Source organism: Equus asinus, chromosome 20 (genome assembly GCF_041296235.1).
Source record: "Equus asinus isolate D_3611 breed Donkey chromosome 20, EquAss-T2T_v2, whole genome shotgun sequence".
Lineage (NCBI taxonomy): Eukaryota > Metazoa > Chordata > Mammalia > Perissodactyla > Equidae > Equus > Equus asinus.
Genome location: NC_091809.1, coordinates 57,023,419 through 57,036,632, shown reverse-complemented (window position 1 = coordinate 57,036,632; position 13,214 = coordinate 57,023,419). Strand labels below are relative to the sequence as shown.

At 35.7% G+C, this 13,214-nt stretch overlaps 1 protein-coding gene across 7 annotated transcripts in view; it reads left to right on the top strand.

The window, feature by feature from the left end:
• GRIA4 (glutamate ionotropic receptor AMPA type subunit 4) overlaps positions 1-13,214 on the top strand; it is a 364,116-nt gene that overhangs the window by 253,683 nt on the left and 97,219 nt on the right. For all 7 annotated transcript variants that reach the window (XM_014851330.3, XM_014851333.3, XM_014851334.3 and 4 more), the window contains one exon: positions 2,051-2,235. In XM_014851330.3, coding sequence (XP_014706816.1) covers positions 2,051-2,235 — 185 coding nt within the window. The remainder of the gene's footprint in view (positions 1-2,050; positions 2,236-13,214) is intronic.

Genomic DNA, 13,214 nt, shown 5'->3' with positions numbered 1-13,214 from the left:
TACCAAAAAAAAAAAAGGTAATATCTAAAGAACCATGCCAAGCTGTGAATTGATCCCAGGAAGCAGGAAGACTACTTCGATGTGTGTGGCCAATATTTATCATTTTTACAACACTAAAAAAATCAACCAAACAAAAAGTCTTTGGATTATTTTGGTATAACAATAAAGGTGAACGAGGAAAAGTCAAATGTCAATTGGTATTTTTAAAAAGAACATGTTCATAGGTGTCAAAAATGAATAAAAGGAACATTGACTCACTTACTATCAAAGGGCAAGTCCCAGTAAAAGAGCAAACGAGGCGTGAACACGTGCATTAAGATAAGGCACAGACCGTCCTGTTACATATGCTTCGAACAGGAAACCGGGGAAAGAGTACTGGGATTGGAGCGGGTGGAGGGAACTAGGTAAGATTTGAAAAGATAATTACAGGCAAACATTACAAAAGGAAAGACTAAATGGAGCAATAGATATACCAGAATAATTATATAGTAATTAACATGCCCTCTTTTTTTCCTCTTTGGGGAATTTTTTTTGTTTAAATAAAAATGAATCCTGACTGCCACAGTATTTCATTTGGCAGGATATCAGGTAATTTATATTTCAAATATGATCTCATCATCAGTTCCATCTGTTGATAATAACTGAGTATCCATTATGTTTGAAACTCTGACTTGCAGAAAACATACCTAAAAATCAAAATTCTTGAATCTGAGGGACTCAAATAGCAATCAGAAAACGGAATAAATGTGCTCTTATCTTGCAAACGCAGTGTATTCATTTTAAGTCTTCACTTTTAATCCACCCAGCTCTCTACTCTAATTCCAGAGACCCAGGGAGGGGAGAAACCATAGGCAGCTGGTATAGAATGAGCTCAAATAAGTGTTAGACCTTCTTAAAGAGGACTAACTTATTTTTTATGCTAAGCCACAAGGGGAAAAAGTAATTGGCTGATGGGCTTTGATCCTAACCAATCCTTGTTTACAGGCAACTTATAGATTCAAAGACTCTTTCCCTTTCTCTCATATACCAATTCAAAGCTGAGAGCTGGAAAAAGTAAGACTTCAAGAAAATGTTGACATGAAGAAATACTCCAAGTGCTGGGTTCATGAATTTGCCCCTTCTTCCTTAAACCAGATACTAAGATCTGTGACTTCCCTTCCACAAGCAGAGCGATCTGAACCAAGAACAGGGTAGAAACCATCCCATTCTTCCTGGAAAGCTGTTTCCGTCTAATAAACACCCCTCCGTCTTCAGCAATCTTGGATGCACTTTCTCAACCTTCAAGATCCAGTTCAAGTTGTTTTTCCTCCGCGGTGTTTTTCCTTGTCCCATCCAGGCAGATTTAACCAAACCTTCCCTTGGGCCAACACTTCACCTTGAGTACAGCTCCCATTACACTTTTTAGAGCTAAGTTGCATTTGTTTATTTAAATGTCTGTCTCCTCTACCAGATTATGAGTTTGAGTGCCCAGTGCTTCACCTAGTGGTCATTCAATTCACCGCCAATCCTATCAAGAGAGGAAAAGTTAAACAACACCTTCTCCATTTACACTAATGGGTCCTCGATAAATACCGTTATTCTGTTTCTTTTACATCTTCTCTTCCATGGTTGAAGCCAAAAATGACGTTACTGCCTTGCTCAAGGAGAGAGTCAAAACAGTTGTTTAAAATTAATTCTTGCTAGTGAGTAAAATAACGAAAGGAGTTTATGAAATTGTTATTGACTACAGGTGGTGCTGGATTTGGTTTTTGTTTATCTCATCAAAAATGTGTCTAGAGCAGTGTAATAACCTCCAGCAGAGAGATTTTGAGAGCTTGCTCACAGTATGATGTTGCTACTTCATTCAAGCCATATTTAAGGGATGTTGCCGTAAGTAAATAAAGCAAGAACAAATGATTCAGAAATAACCACTCAGATTTTTAAATTTCTAAGCATTCATTGTATATTTTGGAACATAAAAATGTTGATGGAGACTCAATGCCTGCATAAGTTATTAAAAAGGAGTAAAGCATGTTTTTAGTAACCCTTCTGGATTTTTTTTCCCCAATAGGATACTCGATACTTCAAGCTATTATGGAAAAAGCAGGACAAAATGGTTGGCATGTCAGCGCTATATGTGTGGAAAATTTTAATGATGTCAGCTATAGGCAACTTCTAGAAGAACTCGATAGAAGACAAGAGAAGAAATTTGTGATAGACTGTGAGATAGAGAGGCTTCAAAACATATTAGAACAGGTAAGTCCTGGATTTTATATTATTATTAATCTAGACCTTCTACAAAAAAAGTTGACCTTTGATTTACTTGTCCCCATCAATATCTTCTTCCAACCATTTAGTCTGAAGTGTGGAGTTGGGGAGATTCATTCCATGATTTATCTCCAAGACTAAATTATAATCCTCTATCACCAAAAGCCATTTTGGTTCTTAGGTCTCAATGCAATTAAAAGTACTGTTTCTCAGGGTCAGCCTGGTGGTGTTGTGGTTGAGTTCGCATGCTCTGTTTCAGCAGATGAGGGTTCGCAGGTTCAGATCCCGGGCACGAACTTAGCACCGCTTGTCAAGCCACGCTCGCTATGGAGTCATCCCATATAAAATAGAGGAATATTGGCACAGATGTTAGCTCAAAGACAATCTTTTTCAAGCAAAAAGAGGAAGATTGGCAACAAAGGTTAGCTCAGGGCCAATCTTCCTCATACACACCGCAAAAAGAGCACTATTTCTCACACATGTTTATGACATATAATAGAAAGGACCTTTCTAATGAATTATCAAGAGCTCTTGCCCTCCTATTTTCATAAACATTAATTCTGAAGATTAATGCCATCTAAAATATTAGAAAATTTTAATATTTGTGACTATGTGCTTTTTCTAACCTTTAGAAAAATAGCTACATGAGAATAGCAACACGCATTATTAAAGTGAGTAAATAAAAGAGAATTAGGTGGTATACTCTCTATAGCATATTTTCTTCTAGATATAAATACATTATCGTCACAGTGAAGATGATTTTCAACTCTCTTGATAAAGGAAGAAGCCTTGAATAAATCTTTCAATAAATATTTGTTGATTGGTTTGAAACAGACAGGCAAAGATAAAATTGACCTTTGTCATTGCATTAAGTGATAGGAAAATATCATCAAATAATGGATAACATTTGCTTTCTCCCTAACCCTGCATATCTTGATAAAGCCTTGAAAAGCTGTATTTGGCCAAAATTGCAGTGAATGAACGCCATCTAGTGGTTTTAGAAATGTTTGCTCATATTTATCCACAACATGTTAGGTTGACTAGACAATGTGGTAGCATGTTTTGTTGATTACTTTGCTATATATAATTTATCTGCATAATTATATAACTTGATTTGTAGTAGTAAACTTACCAAGTTGGTGATTTATTTACTAGAATAACTTAAGTACTCAACTATAGAAATCAAAACCAAAACATATTTCAGAGATTCCTCCTTAATATCAAAGGACACTAAATCGGATGCCTTAAGTTTCCTTTCTCAACTACATTAGAATTTCTAAAAGTCAAAAGTAAAAAAGTTATGATATTTCTTTTAAAAGTCTAGAGAAGCAAGACTATACTGTAAGAGGAAATGACAGAATATTCACCTCCTGTTATCCTTTTATAGAAGAAAAAGAAAACCACTTGATTGAAGAAATATGTTTATGTTATATTGGAAAATATGAATTATAAACTTTTACATCACTCATGTTTACTCCTGAGGGAGTCCAAAAATCATTGTTTGCAGTTATTCAAGGTATATGAAGTTTTTTAATGTGTATTTACGGAAACCAAGAAAAAACTTTCTTACTTTCTCAAGCAAGACAGTCACTTCAGCTCAAGCTCCTATTCTCTCCCTCCCACTCCCACCTCTGTGTTGAGAGTTTGGGTTGTTTGACCTGAACAACAGAAGCTTTGTAAATAACTCCTCATGAATCCCACAGAGCAGTCAATTCTAAGAACCGCCTGGATTGCCAAGTTCCTGTCGGAGGGCGAGTGAGGCTCAGAAAGACCCTCCACTTAGCACCTGTGCTTAAAGGGTGGCGTCTGGAGAAGGCAATTGAGTGTCGAAAGCACGCTGATCCATTTCAGAGGCTTAGCTGGTTTCTAAGAAGAAAATCGGCACACCTGAGGGCTTTGGATAAACTCTTTGTATAAGCCTTAAATAAGCTCTTGCTAAGGGAACTGGACATCTTTTTTTGTCATTTCAAAGAAATGATTTTCCTTTTTTTTTCCAGCTTTTTTGAGATATAATTAACATATAATATTGTGTAAGTTTAAGGTGTACAATGTGATGATTTGATATACTAATATATTGTGAAATGATTCCCACAGTACGGTTAGTTAACACCTCCATCACTTCACATAATTCCTGTTTCTTTTTTGTGGTGAGAGCATTTAATATCTGCTCATAGTAACTTTCAAGTATATAATACAGTGTGATTAACTATAGTCCATGATATACATTAGATCCCCAGAACTTATTCTTTTAATTAGATGTTTGTACACTTTGGAAACTTGAGTGTCTATCTTTTCTATTCTTTTTGCTGAATTCTAAAGAGTTTCTTTTCCATCTTGACTGTATAGTAATAAGACTAGTAAATAGACCTTTGTCCCTTTAAAATGCCTCTCAGGGATAAATCTCATAAATTGTAACAAAGTCTACCGTATTGTGAGAATATAATGTACTCTTAAGTGTCCTATAAAATTTCTTGCCAGGAAAAGTTGTTTTCTGAGTAAAATCTGATTTTTTTTTTTTTTTTTTTTGCTATCTATCTATCTATCTAATTCTTTTTTTTGGTGAAGAAGATGGGACCTGAGCTGACATCTGTTGCCAATCTTCCTGTTTTTGCCTGAGGAAGATTGCTCCTGAGCTAACATCTGTGCCAATCTTCCTCTATTTTGTATGTGGGATGCTGCCACAGCATGGCTAGATAAGCAGTGTGTAGGTCCACACCCAGGATCCAAACCCATGAATCCTGGGCCACCTAAGTAGAGCATGCGAACTTAACCACTACACCACCGGGCCAACCCCGTTTGCTATCTATATTTTAATTCGTCACAGCTCTAAGCAAAATCACTTTTAATGTTTCTTGGTTTTGCTCTTGACTCATCTAAACACAAGAGCTAATCCAAACTTCGTCAGGAATTTGTACATGTACTTCAATTCCTCTATGTTTCAATATCCTTTTTAATAAATTGAAATAATAAAAGAAAATAATTTCAAAGAATCAATCAAAGCGTTTTTTAAAAAGTTAAATGCTAAATAATCCTGATCAGAAAAATACCTTTAAAAAAAGTAGACCTCTCTCATAACATGGTGAAATTAATACAGTGAAGATAAGGGGATGTGTTTGTAAATTTCTATAAGGATGGGCACATTTTATATTCATATTATGGTGGCATGCTGTCAATAATTACTTCGTTGACATTTTAATTTGTACCAATTTTCAAAACATAATGGAAATAGCTCACACAATTTTCTCTCAAAATATGTTAATGGACAACCATGGTTAGAGAAGCACTTCATCTTCTATACATGTTTTCCAAATTATTTTTATGCCATGAACTAATTTGTTCTTACAAATGGATTGCTATTTAAAATAGCAGTTAGCCCTATACTCATTCAAACATTTCAAAATATAAACTCCAAAACAAGTATTTGAAAATGTAGTTTAAGGTATACTGATTTTTCCACCCTAAATTACACCATAGGAAAAATGGAAGAATTTATGTAAATATCACCCACTGAGCTATTTAAGGCAATAGAAACATAACAAAACTACAAAGTTACATTTATCATCATTTTGTTGGTATGAGGCTCTAATAAAACAAATTGCGTTTTTGGCTTCTAAATCCAGTGGGCAATTTAGTCCTCTCATGTGCAGGAAAAAACTGAAAAGAAACTTACTTACAACTAAAAGTACTTTTTAAGTGTTTATTGAATTTGCAGTCAATTATTGATAGAGTCTCAATTTTTATTTAAATTAATACAACCCTTTTGGACACTAGCGTTATTCATCTCACTTATTTTTCTTCCTCTAACTATACATCAATTATTTCATAGAATAATTCACCATAGTTTAATATAGCTGGAAGCAAATGAATTGTGTTCCTGTCTAAATCAGTAGTTTACAGTGTGAGGCTTTTTATGTATTATTTTATTTCACACATATCCATTAACTTTAAATCCTGAACTTGATTCCTTGCAAAGAGTCTCTAGGGACTCTATCCAATACCTTATTATTGGACATTGATGTACCAGAATTTGATTTACATGTTTAATCCAGTAGCAAAAAAGCAACAGTAGGCTTGGTCTTAACTGTCTTTCTGGCATCAAAAATTATTTGAGCAAAATAGCACATAAGGCTAATGGTTGCTCACACATTTTATTCCACCATGAAAAAATCCAAGGGTCATGCAGCTAGATTTCAGTGTACCTTTCGTCAGTGAAACCCTCCCCTTGTGAACACCCAATTCACCCTCTGGAATACAGTCATTATACTGGGCGCTGGGAAGGCCTGTACTCTCTTCTACCTCTTTCTTTGATTAATTGATTTACATCCCCCAAATTGTAATGTTTCCAAAAAAGATGAGTGTTTTCACTTTTTGGGAGATGGATAAGCAATCTTTAGTTCTTTATTTTTAGAAAGTAAAGGGAATAACTTAATGCCTACTATTCTTCTCTTCCTCATTTTAAATAAGGAGCATTGGGCTGAGATGATCTTGAAAAATGCTACTCACTCTAAAAGTCAATAATACTCCTTCCAATGAAGACTTCCTGATAATTTCATTTGATCCTGAAGCAATAGATAATTTTACACATGGGATACCTTGAAAAGAAGCATGAAGTAAACCTCAGTCAAGTGACCTTTTCTGTATATTCACTCATTGTACAAATATTTATTGATGTTCTGCTGAAGATAAACAGATGTGCACAACAGATGCATTTTCTATCCTACCTAGTAACTCTTTAAACCAAAAGCATTTACTAAAATCCTGCTTAAATATATCTTTTCCTTTAGAAATACAGTACATAGAAGGTGATCGAGAATCTCATAATGTCTCAGAGATTTTGCTATGATTGCCAGTTCCTGTTGAATATATGACGACATCAAAGGTATTAGATAGAGAACTTGATTAACATTAGCCCTAGGACACACTATGGGTGTATTTAAGGAATATAACCAAGTATTTATCAGGAGAAGATGTCAAGGACTGACCTTACAATATGAAATAGTTCTTTATCAAAAGGATGAAGAAATATGGCCCTGCAATTGGCTCACAGGTATCTCAAACTGCCTCTTTATTGCATACCTCAAATTTCACTGGTGCCCCTTCCAGCAGTATTCCCAGTTTCACTATGTAAATGGGAAATTTGGTGTCCCATTAGACACAGTGTGCATCTCAGATAATTGGCAAACCCAGTGACCTTCTCATACTGTTTGCAAATTAATCAAAAAAGCCTAAAACTCATGGCAGATCTCTCAGAGAATTATTACGTCACCAAATGAAGCCAGTAATCCTACCTCAGGGCGCAATCAATTAGAAAGAGGAAAATTCCTCACAGACAGAAATGTGGCCACTTGCACACAAGTGGTGACATGTGGCTATGGCCCCAGTTAACTTATTCTAAGTCAGAGGCTGCCTCCTTGTCTAGCACCACCTAAGTGAGATTTCAGAGCTCAGAGAGGATGTTTGACAAGTTGCCAAATGTGTAGCAATGCTGATTAACAGATAAAAAACATTTAAGTTTTAATTTGCAAAATCTTTTGTATTCTCTAACATAAGGAATTGTACTAAATTTAGAACTCTACCTGGTCCACCTCCACTCCCAAAAGCATCTCTGACACTCAATAAGCACCAAAAAGAGCCAAAGTTGTAAAGACCCTGCCTCTGAGGGCACAGCTGGTGAGTCATTGTCTAGAAGGAAAGGAGTGTTTTAGTTGCTGGCTAATGGCCATAAGATCATTTTCTTCACACTAAAACCAAAAACACCTCAAAAACAAAAGTGTAAGAGACAGAAGAGACAAAACGAAGCACAAAGAGAAAAGGAAAGTTAGCTTCAGCTATGAAGAGTAGCCACTACAGAAGCGATCTGATAATTGGAGATAATTTCTTTGATTACTTACATCTTCTGTGGAAGGGTTAGGCCATAGACTTTCTGACAGTAGGAATGAGCCAACAGTAGTAGATGGGACAATTCTCTACTCCATTCCTCACATATTCATTCATTCAATATCTATGTGGCAGACATCATTCCAGGCACCGCAGGGCTGCTCAAAGATGAGGAAAACATGGTCGCTACACTGGGGAGGCTTATATTCAAGCTGGGAACTCAGAAGCTCGAATAAAAAGTCATAAGACAATTTGATGCGTTTAGAAACAAAAATATTACAAAATGTATCAGGAACCCAGAAGATGTGGTGACTAAGTACAATTGAGATGGTCAGAAATACTTCACAGAGAAAATAGAAATTTAAATTGAAAATGCATTGGCTTTTCCCAGGAACAGAAAAAGGATAAGAGTATTCCAGACAGAAACCTCCTTGCAAAGGCAAAGAAGTCTGGAAAAGCTCAGGAGGTGGAGACTCGTTCTATGTGATAAAAACTCGGTTGGAGCAAAAGTAAAACTTGGAGTGGGGAGCTAATCAAAGATGAAGCTGTGAAGATCAGAGGTAGCAGGAATATGGACTATGTAGTTTAGCTATTACCTATTAGCTATCCTTTGTATTGCCTTGGTTAAGCTATCTGTCTTTGCTGTGAAATCTTACCTCCATGAGAGCAGGGTCAATGTTTATTATTTATCAATATATCCCCAGTGATATAAAAGGGTATCAAAAAATAATTATTGAACAAATAAAAGTCTGAATGAGTTTCACTTGAAGACACAGGCAGGAGATATCTCTTTTATGTGTTTAAGGGAAGAGCAGCCAGTAGCCCTTGAAGTTTCTGAAGGTGAGGCCTCAATTACCTGAGACGCTTTCTCATAGAGAATATCTGCCCCACCACAGAGGATGGGACATCTGGGTTTTTCCAGGGTTTGTTGTCCAGGCTGAAAAAAGCACAAGAGTTTCATTGCCATATATTAAAGCAACAATGAGTGAGATGCAAAGGGAATAATTCAGGCACTCGAAGAAATTACTACTGCAGAGAAATGTCCGTGATTTCCCGCACTGCAGAACTGGCAGAGGTCACTGCTTTTGCCACAGTATAAAGCTGCTTTTGCATATGGGGCTGTGCTCAGTCAGGAGCTGCAACAAAGTGAGAAGAAACTTAAAAGACGTGAGGTTATGTTTAAAAGAAGGTGAATTTTACTGCTTTAATCTTACTCTTTAGCTGAATTGATTTGAATGTGCAAGTCCCATTATGAGGCACTGAGTTTGTTATTTTCATAGAAAACAGAAACACCTTTACAGATGCCAGTCAGACTAGTGCAAATGGAATTTGTGGGAGTTATAAAGGGGTCTCTCGTTGTCTCTTAGCAATTGTTGCCATGGTTGCAGCTATTCCTCATTATAGAGTTAAAAAAGCTAAAATAAAAGGAAAAGTAAAGAAAGCAAAGGATGTAAGGTTTTTTTGAAGAAGAAAAATATGGTTGTCAGAATGCAAGTACTTTTGTCTTGGAAGAATTGTGAATTCTAGAATTTGATTGTGTTCAACCAAATTTGTTTTAGTTGATGCTGCAAGAGCACTTATTAGTGTAGTTTCTGTTATTGTTGACACAAGCATTCAAAAGCTCAGCTTCTTTAAAAAAGATAAAGGAAAATCTGCTTGATAATTTTACACATATAAATAAATCAGTTTTTCTAGCCTGAAATAGAAAGCAGCTGCATAGACTTATCTACTATGATTTAGGGAAAGGTGAGTAATATTCCTCATTAAACAGAAAAGAGAGAATACCTTTCATAATTTATTTCAGCAGAATTTTACATCTACTCTTCAAATGTTGAAAAGGCAGTGAGATTAACACAAAGGAAGCAAAACATTCAACAGTGCCCTTGAGGACACTTTTCTGAGTCTTGTAAACATTATAAATATGACTACGCTGTATAAAATTCTAGAGTATTTATATTAAACAGTTCAGTTGTAGAGCGTACTACCTGCCAGTAAATGAAGTGATATGTCTTTTTAATCATTTTGATTCAGTCAAAAAGATAACTGAGCAAATTCACTCCTAATCCTCCCCTTGAGGTTAACCACATAATTACACAGTCTTTGCCTACGGATGGTCTAGATTGTCTCCAAGCTCATATACAATGGTGCCGAGTTAAGATCAGATTGTGGAAGGAAATTAAAATGGTGTCATTTTTACCCAAAAAATAAATAAATAAATAAGAAGAATAAGATGCACGTAATCACTGGCAAATTGAAGAAATATCAAGATTGGATATAGGAAATGTATTTGCTATTTATTAAGGTTTTTTTCCTAGGGTCACATATACCAAAAGATTGCTATATTCTTCCAAAGTCCAGGTTTAAATTGTCCCTGTACTTGCTCTTTGTCCTTCCCTTTAAACCCACAGAATCTATACTGGAAATGTATATAGTTGAATTCTATTCTTGTAATTAGTTTTGTGTTACTTTGTGCTGGTTGTTATCATAATGTGAACTTAAAAGTCAAATATTCTGATATAATGTGATGATATAATAGTGTAAGTATCTTGCAGGTAACATAAGAGAAACAGATTTTCTTTTGTCTGCCCACCCCATCCTACTATGTTCTTTTCTTGTACGTGTACACAACACTCATCCATTTGTTCATTTCTTCAACAAACATTTCTCCAATACCTACCAATTTCCAAGCACTGTGTATATAAAGTTAAATCAATTTCAATCCATCCCTGGAAGGAATTCCAAATGTAAAGGAAAACAAAGGAACACAAGCAAATAATGCAGCACAAGGTAGAAAGGTATAATGAAGATGAAAGCAATTTGTTTAAATATGAGTCAGAATTCCCCAGGAAGAAAAACTAGGAAAGGGCATTCAAGGCAGATGGAGGTGGGAGAGCAGAACACTAGAACAGAACTGCGTGTGTGGGGAAATCAAGGGAGTGTGGTTTAACATAAAGTGCAGGGGAAATGAGAAGATGGTCAACGCAAATTGAAGACAGATTATAAAGGGCCTCATAGACTTAGTAACAAGTAGTTTTAAATTTATCATAGCATTTAGATGTTATTGGAAGTTTCTAAACTGATCGACTTTGTGTTTTAGAATGACAATTCTTACGACAATGTAGAGAATGGACTAGATGATGGACAGCTTGGTGACTAAGTAGTGTACTTAATGAGCAATGGTTTTTAATTTTATACTTTATTTTTTATGTCTCATGCATACGAGTGTTAACTTCATTATTTGACATCTTGTTGTTAGTGCCATCAAGTCAATTCTGACTCCTAGCGACTCCTGTGTACAGCAGAGGGGAACTCTGCCGGGTATTGGCACCATCCTCTCACCTTCCAGCGCTATATCGGAAAATGTTCTCCTGCTATTCATAGTGTCTGGATGTCCAATTTTTTTGGAAGTGGGTGGCCAGGTCCTTCTTCCTGGTCTGTCTTAGTCTGGAAGCTCTGCTAAAACTTATCCACCATGGCTGACCCTGCTGGTATTTGAAATATTGGTGTCATAGCTTTCAGCATCACAGCAACATGCAGCCATCACAGTTTGACAACCAACAGGCAGTGGTATGGTTTGAAAATGGACTGCAGTTGTGAGAGTGACAAATCTCAACTACTAGGCCACCAGGGTTAAGGTTGACATCAACATAACAAATAATTTTTGAGTGTCTTTTATAGACCAAGCAATGTCCTAGGCTAAGTAAAAGTCTCTGCCCGTGGGGCTTATCTTTCAGTGAGGGAGCCACACAATAAACAAGTCAATATGTACTGCCAAGTAGTGATAATGAGAACGTATTTCTTAACTGTGCTTATTAAATGTCTACTTTGCCAAGCATCATAATATGCACTTAATTTAGGGACTCATAGTCACCACTGTTTTTGTTAAGATTTTGAGAAGTTTAGCTGATCGGACTGGGGTATAAAAAACAAAATTTCTTTTGGCAATTTTAATACTATTGTCAATCATTATGAATAATAGTCTTTAAATTTTGACTGCCCTAAGTAAAATATGGACAAAATACCTACCCAGTAAGCTTGTTATGCAAATGTTACATATCAACACCAAATAGGAGAATCTCGTTTACTAGGGAGAGATATATTTTTCCCGTCTTTTCTCTCTTGGTTATGGTCTTTCATTTGTTTGTTACTAAAAATAATTTTAGAGTTAATCATTTGAACAAATGTAAAGGGTTTACTAAGAAAAGTTTTCACTCATTTATTAAGATAGGGTGTCTGCTTACATCTATGTCCTCTCTTTCTCTCTGAATCCACTTCATAGGAACTTGATTCTCCAGTACCAAACCATTTGAAGTACAATATAACAAATAAGCTCAACTTCAAAGAAAATATTCTGCTGAAATGAAAGTAAAGAGAATAACTCTAGGGTCATATGTATTGCATGTTTAATTAACCCCAGTTTCATCTCTTGAATATAATTAAAAACGTGGAAATTTAAAAACTCATGACCATAAAGTTACTAGCTGAAGTTATTAAATAGGGAGGAGGTATCACAAAAATTATGGACAGAACTTATCTTAAATATACCTCAAATGGTTTAGTTGAGTTATTATTGTGGTTAAAGATGATTAACACTGAAGAGAAATAAGAAAGTGTCCTTAAAACAACTGAAGTCTAAAATGTGTGTGAAAGCTAGAAAAGAGGTGAGTGGATAGTAATGCAATAGGAAGGATGACCTTAAACAACCCTTCAAAATTGTTCTACCAAATGGCAGACTATCTGGCTCTTGGGATTAAAATCTCTAAAAATTCTTATGGCAAAGAAATCTCTTAAACCTTGTTTAATTTAGTGTTCCCTGCAAAAGTGGCCACAGAACTTTTTGTTTTGGCAGCCACCTTTTTGCATTTTATTTGCCTAGAAAATAGGGCAAACAAAATATTTCCAAGAAAATAAGGGAAGTTTTGAATTGAAAATAATGAGAGAGGAAAGAATGGTCAGATGATAATATTTCAAGTAAATATGATAAAGAAAAGAACTATTAAAGCCAGTCATAGTGGTGGGAACATGCTGTGTTAACAGAAGAGCCTCCCAGAACCAATGGCTCACACTGTTCTCTACCCTGGACAGTCACA